General features: G+C 40.0%; 1 protein-coding gene across 1 annotated transcript in view; it reads left to right on the forward strand.

Annotated features, from left to right (window-relative positions):
- The first annotated feature begins 6 nt into the window (after window positions 1-6).
- Window positions 7-22,268, forward strand: part of INPP5F (inositol polyphosphate-5-phosphatase F) — a 37,801-nt gene continuing 15,539 nt past the window's right edge. The window contains exons 1-6 of the mRNA XM_057379252.1: window positions 7-156; window positions 13,249-13,329; window positions 19,840-19,976; window positions 20,661-20,789; window positions 21,393-21,560; window positions 21,851-21,907. Coding sequence (XP_057235235.1) covers window positions 60-156; window positions 13,249-13,329; window positions 19,840-19,976; window positions 20,661-20,789; window positions 21,393-21,560; window positions 21,851-21,907 — 669 coding nt within the window. The 5' untranslated portion in view covers window positions 7-59. The remainder of the gene's footprint in view (window positions 157-13,248; window positions 13,330-19,839; window positions 19,977-20,660; window positions 20,790-21,392; window positions 21,561-21,850; window positions 21,908-22,268) is intronic.

Below are 22,268 nucleotides of genomic sequence, written 5' to 3' on the forward strand. Positions count from 1 at the left end.
CCTCCCTCCCTCCCTCGCTCCCTCCGTGCCTCTCTCCCGGCGGCTCCCGGCGTGCGAGGATGGAGCTGTTCCAAGCCAAGGACCACTACATCCTGCAGAGCGGGGAGCGGGCGCTGTGGTGCAGCCGGAGGGACGGCAGCCTGCAGCTGAGAGCCGGTGAGACCCCCGCGGCCGCGCCCGCTGCCTGCGCGGGGAAGGGCGGGCTGCGACCCACCCGAGCGCTGAGGGCGGGCGGGGGGCGGTGTTGGCGGGGCCGGGCGCGGTGTCCGCGGCGGTACCGCGGGGGTTCGGTGCCGCTGCCCATCGCCCCTCAGCTCGCAGGACCGGCCCCGACACCCCCGGGCTGCGGGAGGTCACGCGTGTCCCGGTGTCCCGGCTCTTTTCCCTCTCGGTGCGTTTGTTTCCCCGCAAACCCCGGTACCGCGGGGGTTCCGTGCCCGCTGTGACCCGAATAGGTGCCGGTGTCGAAAGGCATCTGGTCATCCCCGGGGAGCATCGCCGGGTGCCGGGGGGCTGCTGCCAGCCTTACATAAGGGATGCTCCCGGTGGAGGGACATTGCGTCTTTGGGCAGATGTGTCCCGTGGTCGCCTCTTCCAGGAGAAATTGAATAGGTGGCTGCGCTGGGTAGGGACGTGGTGATCTTTGAGGTCCATTCCAACCCTTTGACGTTCTGTGATTCTGTGGCTTCTCTAAAGTGCTTCTAAATTTTTTAGTGATTACAGGCTGTGTAAGTGACACTTACACTGAGCTTCCCCGTGTGTTAATGTAAGACTGAAGGGAAGGCAGTGYGAGCAAAAACTGAGATGGACTTGTGTAAAAGGGAATTTTGAAACAATGGTARTTGTCCTATCCTACCTAGGAGGTTACTCAGTCAAGGTGTCTGAAATAAAATGCCACCCGTGGAAATTACCTTGTGTAATGTGGGCTCCCTGCCCATGGCACAGGGTCGGAACAAGATGATCTTTAAGGTCCCTTCCAACCCAAACCATTCTGTGASTTTTCATYRTTCTCTGTGATTCTGATATGTAGCTTTGATYTAGAGGATCCTGCTGACCCTGCTTGTATGCTAAGGAAACTCTAAATAGCTGGGTGTTTCACCCAAKATGTGGCAGGCTGCACAGATGTTAGTTACACCTTTTTAAAACTGTTATCTGTGTTGTGCCAAAAAGGTGGCTAAGTGTGTATATGGACACATTGGCTGAGTGTACAGTAGGCTTTATTAGCTTCTGTAAAAGGCTAGYGAAACTTCAAACATAAACATCAAATACCGTTGTTATCTCTGTTTTTCCAAAGAACTTTTTTTTTTGTGCTGTGCTTTTTTGTGTTACATTTTYATCCTTGTGTCTTCTCAGTGCAGTTTGTTTGCATCTTGTAGATAAAATTGCAATCTGTCTCAAGTTAGCGTGGCTAATTCTTGTCCATCAGCTTCACTAATCCAGAAATACTTTGATTTGCAAGTGATCTTCAAAAATAATTGATGTTAAGCTAGCAAACAATACTGCTGGTCAGTGAAACACATGCTTTCATGAGGGAAAACCCTTTCATCAGGTTCAGGGTTGTGATGGTTACAGCCTTCTGCATGGGCATAAAAACTCTTGCTTGACTCACAGTAATTAAAGCACAAAACAGTGAACTATAGGTTTGGAGATTGGTGTTTGATAACTTTAACTTTTAAAAGCATCAGTCCCTTGCTTTCATGCAGCCATTGCTGTGTTTTATTTTCTCTTGCTGACCCTTAACTTCCTGGAGGCTTTGYCRGTGCCCAGCAGTTTGTCTGCCTGAWGTTCCAGCAGCATTTTGTCCTTAGCCTGCCTCTGCATTTTCAGCCAGTTTACATGTGATCCCTATTGTGTGTGACCTGCAGATTAGTGAAAGGTAACGTGATATTGGAGTCCCTTGGTCTGCTTGAAACTCTCAATTGTTAGCAATGCTTTCCCATTTCCATGTGCTCGCAGCTTTGTTTTTCCAGCCCTGTCTGTGGATCATCCTCTTGACCATGGACTCCAGGGCTGTGAAATGACATACCTTARTATGTTAAAAGTAAGCCCAAGAAAGAAACAGTTCTCTTACAGGAAGTGTTTCATGGATCAATAGCTCTTTCTTGTATTAAGACAAAATTACATCTCCTCAAGTTTACAATTTTATTACATTTGACCGTTTATTATTGAGGCCACTGTCCGGAAATGAGTAAATGGATTTCTGTGTGATGAGTCACTGCCATGTTAAAAAAAATAAACAAAGTCATAACTTGTGTTCATTGACATGTTTAATAATCTGTCAAAGGGCTGTGATCTAACTATGTGTCTCTGCTTGGTTTTGGAGGCCTTGGTTTTATTCTGTCTCMCAGGGGCTGCTCTGAATTAATCTTTGGACATTCACGGGTTGAAATAGATAATACTGGTAAAACCTTACAAATCATTGATATAGTAGGTCTGAATCTGAAGAGCTGGTGCTGAGCTTGAAAGTACTCTCCTCCCTCAACTAGAAAGGCATGTTCAGAAATTTGCTCATGTTGAAAGCTGTATTTCTGACCTCTTTGAATCATGGAGATAACAGCTTGAATTAAAAAAAGGCAAATAATCTTGGTAAATATTTGCCATAAGCAAAGTCTGAGGTTGGCCCTCTATTGAAGGATGTCAGCCTGTGTTTACAAGATGTTTCTGGGATTTTTTTTTAATTCTCTAAAGTGAAAGCACTAATGAGTCAGCTGCAGGAACCCATGAATCACTTTCATATAATAGATTTTTATTTTTTTTTTAAGAATTTGGCTGTCTAGGGTGTATTTTTTACAGTGTAGTGAAAAAACATGTGCTGTTCAGCCATGCCTTAAATGCCTTACATCAGGTCTTGGTCAGGATTTCACTCTTGGATTACTCTGCTTATGCCCTGTGTGTCTCCTCCTGACTGGTAGTTCTACACAGATTACAAACATTGTTTTATTGATGATGCTTGCATAAATTATGCATTTATATTTTCATATGTGTATATATATATATATATATATATATATATATATATATATATGTATAGAATAAAAAGTATTGAGGACACTGAGTTCTTCTCACTGTTTTTTTAGCAACAGAAAAAGTCTCACCAAAAGAGACTGTTGTGGTGTGAAAGCTTCTATTATCATTGTGCTGGCCTTGATCCTTGATAATACTCCAGGCAGTAATGTCAAATAAGAYTGGGAACAGTTGCTACTGAACTATTTCTTGTAGTTATGCTCATTCCCACCACCCTGGAGAAAAAAAATCTTCCAGATATTTTGGGGGATACACAGATTGGAATCAGTCTAACACAGTTTTTGGGGGTGTCGTGCTCAAAGACAGTGTTGCCTCTGTCATTAAGAGTAGGATGGATTTTACCTCTGGAAGTGTGTCTGGAGGCAAATGAGCATTTGTTTGTTTAAAAAAAAAAAAAAAAAACACTTCAGGAATTTATTGTTACAGTATTGATTTTCACCTGTTGAAAATATTTGTGAATCAGCCACTGAAGCAATGCGCTTTAAATAGTTTTAGTGAGGGACACTTTACCAAACAGTATTTTCAGAGTAGCAGGGGACAGATTTCAGGTTAGGTGTCTGYGAAATCTTCTCTGAATCACAAATCRTGAGGCCATCTAATAGTCTGGCTGTGTTGCCTTACTCCTCAAAGGCATCTCAGGAGTCATGCAGAAATTACTTGTCAGAATTCCTGAGCTGTTGTTCATGGCTGTGGACTGGAGAAGAGGAGGAGTAATTTCTTTGTGGGAAGTCTGTAAGTGCTCCAGTGAAGGCCTTGGGCTAATGGATGGTGTAAGGAGTGATGCCACTGCCACCAGAACAATTATTGCTGAGTTTAAGTCTGCAGAGTAGTCCTRGACATGGCTCTGGGGGGTGACAGCCTGAGTGTTAAGTCCTGCTAGTGAATTATTTCATAAAAAAYTGCCTTCCTGAATTTCAGTTGTACATCTTGGAAACTGCCTATCTATTCTGGGAAATGAATTCCACAGGAGGCTGTAGCTTTAGAAGAATGCTCTCCATATTTCAAGTTACTTCCTTAGGAACCTCAAGCTGTTTTTTGACACCTTTTTAGCTGCAATGGGTACTGCACTGTTTCTCACCCTTGCTTGCTCATTCTGTTCTCTCTTCTCCCTACTCTTCCGTGGTTGTCAGCACCACGTACTTGTGGCGTATGTGACAAACCAGATGTCAGAACTGATCTGCATTAGCTGCAACCCAGYGAGAATGTAGGCTGAAAAAACCTTCAGCATTTGGGTCCCTGTTGCTGCTTTTTCCTTCTTGTAAAAAAGAGCAGAGGGGGCCAGGGGAAGAGGGCTGGACTGCTCCATATCCTTTGATTAAATATTACATACATTAGTCACTGTTGTGGCTTCTGACTGGGAGACAAGCTCTTCGTATATATTTGAGATAAATGATTTTCTACTTTTAATAAGTGAGATCTACTTCTTAATTCCATCCATGATTCTTTTTATAGAGCATAGTAAACCTAAAACTGGGACTTAAGTGGGTTGATAGTGTGTTACAGTCTAGCCTGGTGAGAATTAAATAAACCTTGAGGTGAGGTGTTTCTTTACTTTCCTGTTGAGTCTTAGCAGATGATGAGTTGAATATAGCAAGGGTGTTCCTGTCTCTTTTTTCCCCTCTTTTCCTTCTGTGAGGAGTTCTGAAAATGCCAAACTTCTACCCAGCTCAGATGAATAGATGTCTTGGAATTCCTGCCTGTGCTGAAATGACCTGAGGTTTTCAATAGGTGGAAAACTTCTAATGCTTGATATCTTGATATTCTGGTGTTGCTGGTTCTTTTTTTTTTTTTTTTTTTTTTTTTTTTTTCCTTTTCCACTTAGAATAAAAAATGAACCTAATACAAGTGGATTTCTGTTGCTTGTATTTTCTGGTAGAGGTGACTCATCTTTGATCTCATGGGTTAGTATTAACTCAATATTGAAGAGGAAATTGCAGACTAACTGCAACTAAAATATTTAGAACAGAAGACACTGACTTCAATTAYGAAAGGTCTGGATCTGTATCTGTACCAAAGGCTTGTCGTTTTTTCATCTGAGAATWCTGTTCTTGTTAGGTTCTTTCACAGTTTATTGGTGTGGGTGATATTTCGGCTCTATGTGTAAGGAAACATTAAAACTTCTGTCATTTTAAGTTTTAAACTCTGAACTGCAGGAAAAGGCAGCCAGCCACTGGTTTGATATGCTGCTTGTATTCTTTCAAAACAGCTGTTGTAGATGGGAATGGGATAGAAAACAAAGTAATAGGAATAGAACATCAAGAAGAGGAGAAATTATTGGTTTTATTTCTAGAGACAGAATTTGGAAGTAGTGCAAAACCTGTTTTTTATTAAACTCTGGCTTTAGTAAATAGGAATATTAATACTTAATCATCAGTTGTATTTTCTTGCTCCAAACATCTTCCCTGATAAAAACTGGGAGAGGACTTTTTTATTCCTGAAAAGCTGAACCCAAATGAATGAAATACCACTTGAACACTGAAATTTGCCATTTAAGGAAGAAATATTACTTGAAAAGAGGCCTGGAGCAGTGTTTGCTATGTCTCTGAAAAACTGAAAACAAGGCCCTTGAACATAATTTGAACTGGGAAACAGAAGTCTGAGCCTAATCTAAAAGTATATGAACTTGCCCAAGAGGTAATCACAAAATGTGAATGGCAAATATGTGGGTCTGGCATTCATTGTTATCTTTCAGTTTTCTTCCTTGTCTGTTTCTCAGTTGAAGAAAAAAGGTAACTTTTGCACATATGGCTGATGGTTAATTTTCCCCCTATATTTGCATGTCTTCCAGTGACATTTTAATGATACATTGCTGCTTGTTATCTGACTGAGTAGTCAAATTGTCCCCAACAGTTAGAAAAAAATAAAGGGGGGAATATATGGGGGTGTGTGGTGTGAAATCCTGTCTGATCCTGAAACATGTGCTGAGTTATTCAGTATAACTCCCTTATTTCGTGTTAGAAATGGTCGTTTCCAATCCATAACTCTTTTTGTGCTTTGAGTCTGATTAGTTGGACAATCAGAGATGAAAGTTAATTATGGAGTCAGAAGAACAGGTGACAGTGAGGGAAAACTTTACCTTGCTTTGACTTGGCTCACACTCTRATTCTCTCATGGCTCTTAAGAAGCATTAGCATAAGTCAGCTCAGTGATTAGTAAAACAAACTAATTTCTATAATTGTGCAATCCTTCTGCTCAGTTAATGTTTGTATTTTAATTTTTTTGTGGATAGAATGGCTTTCTCACGTTCTTCTTTCTGTATAGCTGTAACTGAGTGAACTTTTAATAGAGAATCTTCAGAAGGAGTGAACATAGTGTTTAAGCTGTCAGCTTTGTAAGTAGGTTTGAATGAAATCTTTCTCCAGCCTGATTGATGATTTCCTTCTTGAAGAGTAAATAGGATTTAAAAAAATTCAGACAACCTACTGCTTTCTTAGCTTTAAGGATCTATCCTTAAACAACTTGAGCTTTGTTGAAATACCAGCTAAAAATAGGAATGAATATGTTTTGGTGTGGAATGATATTAATTAGTGCAGTGTTGTWGCTTTTGGAAGGATAAAAGATATTTTCTCCTTTTCTCTATTGCTTCTGAGAAAATAAGTGATTGCTAACAGAGTTCAGCAATATGAAGAATAAAGGGAAGTTCTAAAGTAAAAAAAAAAAAAAGCCAAAGCCAAACCAACCAAGCAAAAAACCAACCCTCTGAGCTCCAGTGGTTTGGCACTTATTTGCATTTTAAGAGTCCCTGCTTGGCAGTTTTCTGAATGGTATTTACAGGTCTGTGGAAGGGGTGTGAGGAGCTGATTCTTATTTCAAATKGTTGAAATGCACATAACACCTTGTTGCCACCTTTATTTGGCCACYTACATCAGTGGTCTCTAAAGTGGGGTGTACACACCTTGTGGCTGCTCAAGGCAGTCTGCTGGAGTGTGGGAAGAAATTATTTTGCACYATTAATAAAGATAAACACTGTTTTAAAACAGTGTTTATTTCACCCATTTAAAACCTCTTATCTTTTGTATGTTTTATAATGTATGCAATATAAATTATTTACATGTTCTATTTGATTAATAAATAAAAATACATATTTGGGATACGTGCTGATTTTTTCTTGGTGTAGTGGTTGATAAAAAAGTTTGGAGGCCACTGCTGCACAGGGTCAGATTGTKTTTGGAGCAAACACTGGTAGCAGCAGTTTGTTTCCACTTCTAGTACAGGAGTTCCTTGTGCAATTCCATGTAACATTGGATACTCTCCAGACCACTGAACATTTTCCGTATGTTTTCCAGTTTCCTGAGCAATGCCTGGTGACTCAAGGGGTTTTGTGACTGCCCCRGAGCACAAAGAAGTGTTTCTTCGTCAAGATGAGTGGTAGGGATTCATTTTTGTTAGGTGCTTTCTCTGGGGCTTGCATCCTGCTTTGGCAGCAGGAATACAAATGTGTATTGTACGCTGCCATCCCCAGTGCTTTAAATCTGTCACTGAATTGTACTTGAACTGTTTGTGTTCAGTCTGATGCTGAGCTATTGAAGGGAAGTGTCCAAATAAATGAAATTAACTGTTTTGTTTTTCTAAGCTCAACTGGGGAGGTGTGCGCTCTGCAGTGTGCTGGGCTCCCGCTGCTGACATGGGAGCTGTAAAACTTGCACTGAATTCCTGTTTGGAAAACACACCTTCCATCAGGGGAGGACATAGCAGCCTCTAAGGTGTAGCAGCAATGAGAAAATTCAGTGGGATTTTTTAAAATCCTCCTGGTGTCACTTACAGCAGGGCCAGGCTGGGGAGCAGTGGTAATCCCATTTCTCTTCCAAAGCAAAGCATTTCAGCTCTGAGTGACTGAGGCCTCTCGAGACTATAACAGACAGCACAAGCTGTATAAATGACAAATTAAAGATACTTAATCTGGTGATTAGCTGAAGGGATAACTTGTTTAAAGTTTGGAGGAGAACATGCAAGTAAATAWAGTTAACACTTTATGACAATTAAGAGCTTGTAATACTGGATGTCTTAATGCTCCATCTTTCTGCAAGTAGCTTAAATACAGTTTTAGAGGTCTGTGTTGAAAGGAAAACTCAATTAGCCTAAGTTTTATTTGCATAAGTAGTATTTTATTTCCTCCAAGAGAAAGAAGTTCAACTTTATACTCTTAARTCTTCCCAGTTAATTTGTAATCTCTTAATCCTGGCTAGAATTCCAGAACACTATTAATGATGAATTTCAGCTTGGAAGCAGACTTTCTTTTGAAAAGCTGCAAGAGGTCATAAAGGTCAAATAATGCTAATAATAAAGTCCTGCAGATGCTTTTGATCTAAAGCAGACACAATTTAAAGAAAAAAATCCCTTAAATCTGTTAAAAATAGTATTGAAGCTTCTTCCTGAAAGTTAACTCTTCAAGTGTTAAAATTTACGTTAGCAGAGCTGAGTGATTTGTTTTGGCTGTATACCGTGATTTATTCTGCTTTTTTTTTTTTCTATATAAATATCTGCTGCTTGTGTTGAATGGTGAAAATGATTGAGAATTGGTGCTCTGTCAGAYTCTAGGAGAAATGACAGATTAACATCTCTGCTTATACACTTAGGAGTAACCTGAGGGAAATTCAGTGATGGTGTGTGTGTTTTTGTATCAAGTGCACTGTCAGGAAACACTGTCTGGCTGAGGTTCATTCATTCCCAAAGGCCAGCATAGAGGGAGATAAGAGGTGTGTCTGTGCCCTCTGAACTGCAGCGAGATTGGAAGATAAATAGTTACAGCTACTCAGTGGATTGAACCAGGCAACAGCTCAATAGTATRGGCTGGATTCAAGTGATTTTAAATGATTTTTTTTTTTCTTCCTGCCTTCTCTCCAAAGGAAGCTGCCAGCCTGCCTCCCTGAACTCTCCAGACTTGCCTGGAGCCATTCTGTGGTGAGCAAGTGGTTATCCCAAAGCAGAGGTTTGTTTTCTTATCAGAAACTGTGCCTGACCTTGGATCAGCTCAGCTGGTGGCAGAGTGCAGAGAGAGCCAGAAGGCAGTTTTGGGTTTTGATGCTCTTCCAAGTCGCTTTTGTATCACCTTTATCAGGGTGATGTTTGTGTAAACACAAGGAATTAAAGAAATTYTATCTGGCGTTGCACAGCTCTGCATCGCTGCTGGTGAGCTCTCAGGGTGGTGGTGGAAGTCAATCACATCAAAGCAGGKTTTGTTCTGAATTTGTGACAGAAGTTCTGTTGTGCTGCAACTGCAGTGCTGATCCAATCACTGTGATAAATGCAGTGCCAGTGTTCATTAATCTCTGACAGGGATCAGCAAAAAAACCGCAACATTTATTTCAGTAGCTTGAATTTATTTAGTGGGATAAGGGAAGGAATGAGCAATTTTGTAYTTCAGGATGGAAACTTGGTGAGCAAGTGTATACATCAGAGTGTTAAGGCCTGTCAAACACTGGCAGTTCTCTCAAATTTAAACACATTGAGGACAGCAGAGAATGCCTCAAAGCAGGGAAGATTTTCTGTGGGACTCATCCCTCTGCTCATAGYGACTTTCTGGACACAGCTTCTGACTTTCTACTTTGGGGGACAATGGCTATTTTGACACTGCTCTTTTATCATCAGCACAGTGCAGTAGGAATTCTGTTCCAACATCCTTGTGTTGCAGTTTAAAGTTGTTAAGTCTTAATTCCTGCCTYTCTGAGGTTCTAAAGATGATTAGTACCACATTTATGGGAAAACACATTTGTGTGGGGAAGCAAGAGTAAATATTGATAAATTGTATTTTACATTCTCTCTCAAAACATTTAGTGTGTTTTGTGTGTAAGGAAAGTTCAATGTTTCCTTTGATAAAGCCTTGTGGTGGTTAATTTCTTATTGATAGGCATTTCTTTAAAAAAGAAAAAAAAATCAAACTTGTCATGAGTTCTTTCAGCATTCAGAAATGTGGCCAGGTCTCTTATGTATGCTGTCTGGAAACTTCAAACTGAGGATTTTCAGTTTTGTTTTATACGGTTACCTTCTTTTTATGATTTTAAAAGGATGTGGATACCTTCTGTAAGATGTAGCACTGTCTATCATCTTAGGCTGCCTCTTAAATTCTGTAAAATATTTTACRGTTAAAGACTAATCTCCTACAGGCTTGCAGTTAACATTCTTGGGTCTCTGAATCTGTGCTTATGTAATGATTTTAAATATAGAGTGGTTAAAATTTTCAAAGATACAAGATAGTGACTGGAGATTGCTGCTGCCAGATTTGCCAGACAGACCAAATGGCTGCAWGGGAACAGTTTTTGAACAATTTTAGTATTACATGAAAGCTGGAAGCAGCTTCTAGCTATACAGAATAAATAGGAGTGCACTCAGAATGATATTTAAACCTTTTAATTTATTTGGTTCATCCATCTCGCATTTCCAGAGTGCACTCCTCAAGAGCAAGAGGTTCATATTGGTATTTTCTGCAATGATATTTATTCAGCATGATTGGGTGTTGACTCTGAGCTGAGATATGGTTGTTACACAGTAGACTGAACTCTAACCAATTACAAAGTCCTAATCAGAAGGTTGGAACCAGATATGTTCCATTTAGTTAAAACAATTTGCTTCCTTCTGTGCTGTCACACATACTTTCCAGCAGAAAATTCTCTGGAAATGGTGTAAGAAAAACAAATTTGTGATGCTGTTACCAAAAGGAAGTCAGTGTGATTCAACAATTTGTGTTTTCTCACTGCCTACAGGCATTTCTTCTGTRAGAGCTTTTTGCATCTAGGTTTTCTTGGACACTGAAAAAAACCATGTTAATCTTATATATTACTAAATATATGTCTTTATTTGCCCCTCTGCCCTGCCTTCCGCATGGAAAATTTTCTTCAAAAGTCACCATTAATGATAATCACACTTATCTCAAGTGCCAGTGCTGCCCAGCTGGTGGATCCATATTTGCTGCCTTTAAACTCTGTATTTGGAATCAAATGCATATTTTCATTCTCTTCTTTCCCGAAGCTTCTCTGTGCTTAAAGTTTAGAGCTATTTCTCAGTGTCTCTGCTGCTGGGGTAGTAGGATTCCTTGGGGAAGTCTTGGATTGTCAGAGGAGCCCACAGGAGTAAAAGAAGAGCTGTGTAAGACCCACTTGTCTGTGCAGTCCCTAGCACCAGTTTTCTTATGTCCTTTTGCAGGCAGGTTTGAAATACTGTTTYCTTATTCCTCTAATTAAAACCCAACCTTGTTTTCTCATTTTTTTAATCTCTTGTAAAATCCTAGAGGAAGGCTCTGGGTATCAAGTGAGATTTTCTTCCTAATATCTCTTGTCATAGCAGGTAGTCAGTTTTTTAAAGACATAGAAGGTCTTTTAGATCACTGGGTTTATAGTAGCCATGGTAGAACCTCCACTGATTTGATTTTTTAAATTCCCCCATGCTTGTCTTTGTTTGATGCTCGATGTCTCTAGCTGGTTTTTAGCTGTCACGGTGGAAATATGAATTTAAGGCTAATTACAAAGGCAGCAAGCAGTAGATGTAGTGTGAGACAGTTCTAGAAGAGTCCCAGGATGAAAACAGAACTGGGATTGTGTGGGTGAACTGGGGAGGAAGGTGGAAGGTTTGGGAGTGAGGAAGGCTGCCTGAATTCTTCTTTGCTAATAGTGCCAATTTCCCCTCAGCACAGAGATACTCCTGTGTGTTATTTGGAGTGAAACTGAGCTCAGGCTGTTCTAGAGCTTGCTTTGGATGAGCACAGATCTGTCATGAGGATAAAGATGTGTTCAGGTGCTTTCAGCAGGGATGGAGGGCAGATCACGCTGTTCACCCACTGTCACTGATTTCCTGATGCTCAGCTGTGTTTGTCTCCTGAAGAAGTTCATTTGCTCCTGGCGTGATTCACACARGGTTTGTGCAGCTCAGGTCACTGTCCAGAGCATTCCTACAGGGAAAGGAAGAGCCAGGAATATGGCCCAGCCTGGTTACACACAGTAATTGMAACCCTGCTCTGCTCCTGCAGACATTGCTTTAAATTCTGCTGCTGTGGGCTTTTAGTGTCCAGGCACATGTGATCCATCCCATTTAATGAGTTCATTCCAGATCTGCCCTGACTTCAACTCTTTCTATTGTATCTCATGGAAATGCTTCTATTTAATGAGAAAATTAGCTGAGCCTAGTGCACTATTCAGTGTCATGCTGGGAGCTAGGAAAAGGATGGGTGTTCTTGGAATAGCAAGGCCTCAATTACAGATGTTTCAAGAAGGATTCAGTGTTTTAAAACAAGTGTGTAAAAACAAAATCATACTGTCAATTGTCACCTGCAGACCTCAGATTTACAAGAAGAAGCAAACGTATTGTAGATMAAGTGTGTTTAGGTAGATGTTTTATGCTCTTACATTGTGTGAGTTTGTTCTTTCAAATGTTCATCTGCTTACACCAATAGATGAGATATTTAATTTGTCTGGATGTTAAAACTGGAGAAAGTCTTTTACCTTGGAACAAGTGTGCTTTGATAAATAATAGCAAGCTTGTCCTTCATGGTATAGAAAAAGCTTTTCTCCTTTGAGATTTTTCTCTCCTACACAGATATTATTTGTTTTCACTTCAAAGATTTGAATTAGGGATTTTACTGTTTTCCACACCCTTGAATCCTTGAACAGGCACAGCACCACTGTTAGAAATTCGTTGCCTTCCTTCTTTCTCTTCTACTTCCCATGTGGTTCACTGGAATTTGTTAACAGTAGGAGAACTAGAAACCTAAACCTTAACTTTGTAAACTTYGATATTCCATGTAGTTGTGGAGAGTGTTTTAACAGAAGAGGAAGTGTCTGTGTGCATGTTTATAGAAAGAGGAAGTGAAAGTAATAGTAATTGGATACAAATGGGAGGGATCTGGGGGTRAAAGTCAACATCTGCTGGGTTTTGAAGCTGTGTTATTAACTCACTGACCTCTATTCAATTTCACTACAGCCATGTAAAATTTTGGTTATTTTACAAATTCTAATGTCTATTAGAAGAATTAAGCCTCCATTAAACTCAATTATTGTAGCCCAAAGCTACTTTTCCCCCCTCAAAAGTCTGGAAAATATTTGTTTCCAGCTGCTTTATGTTGGAAACTTAGTCTGTGGTTACAAGCAAAAATGGAAGTGTGCATTGTCTCATTGCTGGAATTATGGTACAGTTTCTCTCCTGTGAGTTGGGGAAAGTTGAGAGGGTGACCATCACTGGATTAATTGTCCTCTTGAGTTTACTGTTTAAAAACAGGAGCTTTGTTCTTTTTTRCAGCCACTGATCTCCTTTTGGCTTGGAATCCCATTTGTCTGGGCCTGGTAGAGGGAGTCATTGGTAAAGTCCAGCTTCATACAGGTATGTGCTAAGTTTTGTTTTGATTTTTTTTTTAAATTTATTTTGTTTACTGCTGAAGTTCTGTGATATTACAAATAATACTGCATACCTCTAGTGGAATGGTGTAGTATTCTTTGCTCTGGAGGAGTATTCCCCGAATATGGGATTATATGATAGCTGCAGATGCAAATTCACTCTACTCTCCTGTCTATGTATTTCAGTTTAACACTGTGCTCTAAAAAATAGAGAACTGCATTCACAAATAGTAGAAATTTGTGTCTGAAGCTCTATCTGAGGTTYCATGTGAGATTTATAAATATTTTGGAATAATCCTTTCAAGGAGATTCTGTTTGTTCTCCTGTGGTACGGTGCAAAAACTGATAAAGGAAGTTTTCACACAAGTATAAGGCTTGAATGCTCAATGCTGTATGAAAACCTGAAGAGTAATTGCTACCTCAGTAGAGGAATATTTGAAATCAAAAGGAACACTTAGACTTGTTTGCAGTTAAATGACAGAGCTATATAATTCAAGCAGGTATAGAAGTCATTGTTATTTTAATGATAAGCTTGTCTCTCTAACTGATAGTARTAATGTTTTCCTGTAAAATAAACTYAATACTCCTTTTGCTTTATCAGCTGCAAATTCCTGAGGCCATAATAAATATTTATTTTGATATATACCAACTTTGTCTGGAAAGATACCTCTGCCAGTAGAGCTCTGGMTGTCTATTTTCTGGCAGGTAGGAAAGGTAGCCATAAACCCTTGTTGTGTGCCATTCTTTTTGTGAGTGCTTGGACCCTGCATTTAAAGTAGTGCTTGGCAATACGATCAATACAGGTAAAGTTTCAAGTGTGTTCCAGGGGAGCAGGATGGATTAAGTGCTGACATGGATCAGATGTTTGTGGTGCCTTGAATAGAAACAGATTGGTCAGGSTGGAAGTGCCCTACTGGTGATAATGGGATGGAGAGCAGGGACTGGGGCACACTGGTGTGAGTGTGGGGCAGATTAGTGCTCCATAGRTGCTGTGACCCCTGTTTGACAGTAACAATTCAGAGCCCCTCTCTCCACAAAGTTCATGACCATGTCCTCTTTCCATCTGCATCACTTCATCTTCTCTCAATTTCACCTGGTGTTTTTGTCTCAAATCTGTTCAGCCCCCCTTTTTMAGAACTGATGACATGAACTGGTTCAGACTCTGGCATCTCACTTTCTCCTCCTTRTTGTCTGTGCTGTTCAACACGTGCTGTCCACCATGAATGATGGCTAAACTCCAATAATGACCTTTTTTTGCTGTGGGAAAATGCTCAGTGATTGGTTTTGACACGTGTTTTTTGTATTTGTGTGGGGTGTGGTGTTTTGTTTTAMAGCCAGGCCCTTGGATACACAAAAGCCTTCCCCCCACTTCTCTCTAGGGAGTCTAGTTATAAAAACCTTTGAAAGGGGAGGCCTCAAATGCATTCTGAAGGGTCTTTTAGTATTTTTGGCAACTGAAGATCCTTGCATGTGTGTTTATTGTGAGCTGCTTTCTCTGCTTATGAAATCCGAGTTGAAACTTTCCACACTTCAACAGGTGTCAGCTTGCTGTTGTCAGGTAAATTAAGATTATCAGCTAATAAGCCTGATATCTCTTCTTTCCATGTGTCCTATAGAGGTACTGAATCAATTAAGCTCATCCAGGCATTCCACTCAGGTGCTGCTTAGGTCAGTGGAAGTTTTCTTTTGCTTCTGTCTTGTTCASATGACACCATCACAGACTRTTCATCCTTTTTATTGTAGATATTSTGGTGAATAGTGATGYRTCCRTCCTSTAAATGGTGTTTTATTWTCTACCATTAAATGTCTGAAGAACGATAGCCTCCAGCTATTTTTCYTTACTTTTCTTCTGAGAACTACTGCTCCCTTGAATTTGCTGACATTTCCTGATGAGTGTCATCCATCAGGCTGCAGTCACAATSAGAGGGCTGACTGAGCTGTCTAACACAGGTTTCTTCAAACCTGCTATTTTCAATGAACTCCTACTTGATCATATTCAAGCGTAGCTTGGTGTTATCCTCAGGCTGAACCATCTAGCAGTCTGTAACAGTAACCTGTCTTCATTACTTATTCTTGTATCAATCTTTGTCACCTGGAAACTTTAGCAGCAGAAGTTGTATAAATATTTAACATTGCTGGACCGTTCTGTGGTCCAGCACAGAGACTTGTGCTGTAGGAGCTGGCTGAAAAGCTTTTTTCACAGACCTGGCCTGCAGCAGGAGGACTTGCTGCTCTGATTTCCTCTCCCCTGCCCCCAGGTTATGAGGATCAGAAAACTTAATTTGAAGCTCATTTGGTGAATTTRGGCTTGTCCTGCTCAGAACCTCGTTACCAGCTGTTGTTGGAAAGARGTTTTAAAAATTCTTAGCACACACAAATGCTGGAAACTTCCAATGCCTTTTTGAGTATTAGGACAGCTACCAGTGCACTCAGAGCTGTCACTGAGCCTGCATGCACTGGGATGTCTTGGTCACAGATCCTCATATGTTCTTGAAAGATTTGTGTATTGCAAGAACACTGGAATTGTCTAAGATGACCTTGAAATGTCCCTGTAATCAGTCATGGGCTGTCTGTAATTTAGTGTTGGAATACCCTTGCCAGTTTGCTGTAACCAGGGATGGGGTTTAATTTACTCTAATCCTGTTGGTTTTATTGCTTGCCTCATACAGGAGAATTTGTAGGAAAGCTGCTGTGACAGGGGAGCAGTCTCATAGAAACCACATAGCCAATATTACATGTTTTGTTTTTCAATTCTTAGAAGAATTTTTGGCATCGGGGGGCAGTTGAACATCTGAACTGTACACTCATAATTGAGATTGAAGTCTGTTTAGTGTTTTATTCTTCCCCAAACTGAGTTTTCTCAAACATTCATATGCTTTTTTTTTGTGTAAGTATGTATGTGGGGATCACAAACCCAAACAATAAAACCTTGATTGAATATCAGAATGAAGAATGTGATCACTTAGCATTTTCTGGCCTGTCCTAAGATCACTTGTAAGAAAATGCAGGGTAACAATGGGAATAAAAGGAGAAGGATTTTAGGATGTGTTGTGGGGACGTTACTGAAACAGATTATTGTGCATTTTCTTGGCAAGATGCATGATTAAAACTGTCTTTACATGATCTTCCTATATAGAAGCAAACACATCTGTTGCATAAAGTGTCTCCTTTATAGAATATTTATTTTGTTGTCCAATATATCTGATTATAACCAAAGCTGGWTTTCTTAACTAGTTCCTGCAGCTGCCCCTTAACCCACTCGTTGCCACCACAGGTTCTTGTGTTTCTTGGTCAAAGCACACCCCTGTGCAGTCCAGTGTCTGTGCTTGGATTCATTTGGAGTGTTCTTCCAGTGCTGSTTAATTAAGACCCAGGTTAAATGCTGCTGGCAGGAGTCCACAGATTCTGTAAACAGGAGGGAAATGGAGTTCTTCCTTCCTTATCCCTGCTTTTTTTTTGTTAGCATGCCTCTGAATTTTGATAGAAACAACATTCTATCCTAGACTGTTCAGCATCTGAAATCTCTTTCAGATATAACTCAACTTTACACAACCAGCAACCTAAAGCATTCTTTTTGCATGCAACCAATTTTTAAGTCATTCAAATAACAAAAACTGTGAAGTAGAAGCATAGAATTTCTTGGCTAAAATCAAAATACTTGGAAAAAACCAGCATCTGTAGTAAACTCATGTACCATTTAAGAAAAGCTACTGCAAAAGCATTTGGGTGAAAGTAAATGCTAAATTGTTTGRGAAGTGTTGTGCTGACAACAGCAGTGTTGTGCTGACTGTTGAAACAACRGAGGAGCTAAATTTCCATTTTAGTGAGGCATGAGAGGTAATAGCTTCCTTTGGATACAATAMTTCAAACTAGTTGTTGCCATCTGCTCTGCCATAGTTCATAAAACACTAAAAATGAGCATTAAATCCTCAGAGATGACTGGAAACATGCACTTTTCTAGAATGGCATGCAGCTGTCACGTTCCTCTGTGCACACCATACCTCASACTGAGTAGGCAATAACTAATCTTGTGTGGAACTGCTTTTTTCTTTCTGGCTGCAGCAGCACATGCTCTGTGTTTAGGGATTCAGTTATTTAGATATTGCTGGCTATTATAATGTGCTGCTTTTATGGCTATTGTTGAAGCTTTTACTTCAGGGCATACTTTATCTGCATAATTACTTCCTGACTGTTTGCTTTTGATCTGCTGGGGAATTCCTGTTTTCTTTCAATGTTCTCTGGCTATAATACAAAGAGTTTTGCAATGTACACCAAGATGACATTTGAGTGCTTTTTAAAAAATGACAAAAGGATGCAGAACTCACTTGTCGGTATTTGTATATATGTCTTCTTTACTGCTCTCAGGGTTTGTTAGTATAGGAAGAAGACTGGGCAGAGATTTTTCCTTTTTCAGTTTTTTTCCWTGGCATATCTGCTCAGAAATGCCTTTAGCTCATACTTATCTCCAGTAGAGCCCTGCTGATGAATTCACGGGAGATCTAGATGGTACAAGAATKTCTGTTTTGTTTGTTGACAGATATTGGTGATCTCCTAGGAGTAAATTGTGTGGCCAGTTTCCTGTAGGTGGGAGTAGATGAGATTATGGGACTGCCCAGCAGGAATGTCTGTCTGGATGCCCTGTTCTTCCCTTCTCTTGAACTTGGTTTGCCCTGGCTTTCCCGAGGCTGCTGGCTTTGCCTGCTGGAAACCAACATGAAAGTGGTAGAYCTTCTTTTCATATGAACTGATAGGCATCTTTATTTCTTGCTGGCGGGTTTGGCAGCATTTCAATTTCTCCTTTTCAAAAGGATTTTCTTACCAATTYATTGGTCTTCTCACTGGTACATAAAATCTGTTGTTTCCCTCAGCTTCCTTTTTGCCCTGGCTGCTGGATATGGTGCTGGGGGCAAAGGCAGGTGTTCTCCAAGGGCTGTTCCCTACACCTGTACTGAAAAMCTGTTCCAGCACCTGCTTTTCAGTGAGGATCGCTGTCTTAGTGGCATTTGCTGTCGCTCTCTTGTCCTGATTCGTTATGCTTTGACCAGTTTTAGGAGACTGTGCTTGTGTGACAGCTTGGAGTAACCTGGTSCAGCCTCAGGGCTCGCTCTGCTTGATCAGAGTGACACCCTGAGCTCTCTCCTGACCTGATGTGTCTCTGATCCTGCAGAGATTAKGATTCTGCTGGTGTTCAGGAATAGCACAGGGCTCCCTTTACAGGTTCATGTATATTGAAGAAGTGGTGCATGTCTTCATTCCCTTTCTCCTCTTCCCTTTTTGGGAGGCACCCTCTGGCTCTCACAGCACATTTGTAGTTATGAGGATCTGAAATTTTGAAAGGGTTCTTAATACCCAACATAAACACATCTCTTTTTCTAAAGGCAGAAATACAGAATCAAAGTGAGCAGTGGRGTGTCACAGCACACAGTTGTCTGTKGGCAATGACTATTCCTGTTCTTTAGATAAAAGAAACTGCTGGGGTTTTCTGTGTTTTTCTTAAGCACTCAGAGGATAAAATCCTGTTTAGAATTTACTGAGCAAGGAGAACAGACTTTGTATTTGCTATAAAGCTGCTAAATAGACTTTTCAAAGGCTGTATRTCGTATTCAGAGGCAAAATACATGACACAATCTGCCATCACAAGTGTGGGAGCATATTTAAGTCTACCACAGCAGGCTTTTTATGTCTTGATATCACCTTTTCAGCTGAAYTCAGTTGGCTGCCTCTCAGCTGGGAGAAGCAGTGAGTGTGTCTGTGACTTTCTGTGCCTTTTCCATCTCCCTTAACAGAACTTTCACTTTTGACTCCTAAAAACCCAGCATACAACTGCTCTAACCAAGGGATGGAAATCTGGGAATGTCCAGCAGCCACGGGGAATGTTTGCTCTGTTTCCTGTCTCATTAAAGAGTGGATGCTATAACTGAGTTGCAGGTTGGATGTGTGCATGGAATGCACTGTCACCAATATCTTCATTAATTTTTATCTCATTAACTTCTCYACCACTTCATGCACTTCAGGAATGATGTCATGACCCTTTAAACAGCTATAAACTGCTTATGGTGCAGTCCACGTTTGCTCACCAGATTTCTTCACTCATCAGTCTTGTAATCAGATGTTACCTGTGTCTGTCTTGTTGGCTGTTTGACAGGAGGTACAAAGGGAAATTCTTAACTTGCTCCAAATGCTCTCAAACTGTGCTGCCATTAGTGAGAATATGCATCATCCTAGGATTGCTAATTGCTATTGGTGAAGCAGGGGTAACTTTTATGTAAGTCTGTGAAATAGTTAATTGCCTTTCTATATTAGAGTCTGAATAAATATTTTTAATTTGGGGGTTTATTCCTTTATTTTATTTTATTGCAATGCATCATAACAAAACATAACCATAACAAATCATCATTCACCGGATTCTTCTACTCAAATGGCTCCTGGCAGGGGTTTTACACTGGGCAAACTAATCAAGACAAATAAAAACATCTACTGATCTTTTTTCCTCCAGATTTACCATGGTGGCTCCTTCTAATTCGTCAGAAAGCATTGATTGGCAAACTTCCAGGAGATCATGAGGTCTGCAAAATAACGAAGATTGCAGTGATTCCACTTTCTGAGACAGAACCTCAGGATCTGGAATTGGAGGTATGGCTGTTCTCAAGGAGTTCTGACTTTTCCTCTCCTGCTTCAKTGAAATAAAAATTAAGTGCCTCTTATCTCTTTTTCCTTGTATAAGCAGACATTTTGAGCATTTTATGCTTTTTAAAATACAGTTTTTTTTTTATTTAAGGTGTTTTTAAACAGAAATCACAAATTCTGCTAGGGAGGGAAATTGCAACAAAATACCTAAATTTCATAAAGATCACTGAGAATACCACACAAGAACAAGATTTATTGAACTAGGAGAAAGCATATATTTTTTAATGGTTTCTCTTGCTTTCATCCCATTTTGGAATCTTCATTCTGTAATCTGGCTTGAAGGGAAATCCTTACTTCAAATTTTGCACTTTTTCCCCCAAAAGAGAATGGTTAAAGGAYCAAAAATATAAATGAGTAATGCAAATTTAATTTGGGTGGGAAGTTGAAGTGGGTCTGGGTATCCAAGTCATGTCAAAGTGAGGCAGAGGTTCTCACAGTTACAGGAGAAAATGCCTTTTATAAAAAAGAGTGAGAATTAGGCTTTAGATGGAAACCTACATGTTCCCTCTATATTTCAGTGTCTCCGCTAAGTTTGTGGACATCAAAATCTTGCTTTTGTAGATTTTTAAGTTTTCTTTGAACTTTTTAGAGTATTTAAATGTTGGCTTTAATTCAATGTCATTATTTTAGCTTTGTAAAAAGCACCATTTTGGGATAAACAAGCCAGAGAAGATAACACAGTCCCCAGATGATACAAAATTTCTGCTGAAGACTCTTACTCAAATTAAATCCAATGTGTCTGCTCCAAATAAAAAGAAGGTAAAGTTTTCTACTGTTTTCATGGGTTTTTTTTTTTTTTTCCAAAATGTTTAGTTTGTAATTCCAAGGTTGTGATAGATTATCAAATGGAATATTAAGACCTTAAAAAATACGCAGTAAAAAACTACAGAATGTGGAACTACTGTCCTGGTGCTCAGTTTAATTTTTTTGGTTATTTAGCTGTGATTTTTCTTTCTGTAATTACACAATATTGGCAGAACTGCTGATAGAGTTCTTTTTTACCACACTGGAAGGGGATTAGCTACTAGTGAGGTTCTAAACTTCTAGAAATTGCTCTGCGTAAATATCTCTTATAATATAGAATTGGACACAAAATTTAGTGCCTGGTTCCTCAGAGAACACCATTCAATCTGAGCTAAATGCTTTTAACATAATAATGGCTTGAATTAGGAAGTCAAAACAATAGTTACTAAAATTAAAATTGTGTTTCTGAGGCTGSTGCCTCTCGTGTTTATCTGTGCTTGGAATTTTAAGGTCCTGCTCATCACTGGGAAAGTGTTTGCCCTGCAAGGTTAGAAATGGAAAATATGGCTGGAGTTTTTTTCACTCACAGAGAGAGACATGACAGCAATTTTCTTTCAGATTAGAGAAAGCAAAGAGAAAGAGAGGCTGGAGAAGAGATTGTTGGAGGAGTTGTTCAAAATGTTYATGGATTCAGACTCCTTTTACTACAGCCTGAGCTATGACCTGACAAATTCTGTGCAGAGGCAGAGTGTGTGTGAGAAAACCAACTTACCCCTGTGGMGAAAAGTGAGTTGTTTTTATTTGTTATTTCCATTTGGGGGATGAGCTGTTCAGTAATGGTCATGGTCCAAGCCTGGCTGGSCACATTCTACAGCAGCTGAACCCCCTGTCCTGTGCCCAGCTCAGGTGCAAGGAAACAGAAATCTCCAGCAGCATGGCTTGAGCTGTTTTATTAAAATAAAACTTGTCTGTACGGTTGTAGTGGGTAAATTAATGAATATTGGTGTCCTTCCCACAGATACTGCCCAAACCCATCTTGTAATATTGCAAAAACAGCCCTTTTGTGTTTCAAACAGGTGGATGACAGATTCTTTTGGAACAAGCACATGATTGAAGATCTCATCAGTATCGATGTGAGTCTCATTTCTAACGTGTGTATTTATGAGCAATTCTTTAGTTTTAGGTGAAATGTTTACTCAAGGCCTAGTGGGAGTTTGATCAAAAAGCTGCTTGGCAGTCAGGTCAGGATCAGGGCTGTGCCTTCTGTGGCTGGGAGCTGGCACTGCCTGCTTCCCCCAGCCAGCCTTCCAGTCAGCCTGTGATCTTTAACTGCAGCTGAATTAAAATATTCATTATAATGAAGCAACGTTGAATAACTCAGTGTGATATGTTTGTGCTGATTTCTGAAGGTGAATTTGAGTTTATTCTTATGTGAAATGGCTTATCCCTGAGCACTGCTGAATTTGATAAAGAGGAACCAGAAAAGAAATAACC

This window comes from Malurus melanocephalus, unplaced genomic scaffold (genome assembly GCF_030028575.1).
Source record: "Malurus melanocephalus ecotype Western Australia unplaced genomic scaffold, MMel_1.1 scaffold_397, whole genome shotgun sequence".
Lineage (NCBI taxonomy): Eukaryota > Metazoa > Chordata > Aves > Passeriformes > Maluridae > Malurus > Malurus melanocephalus.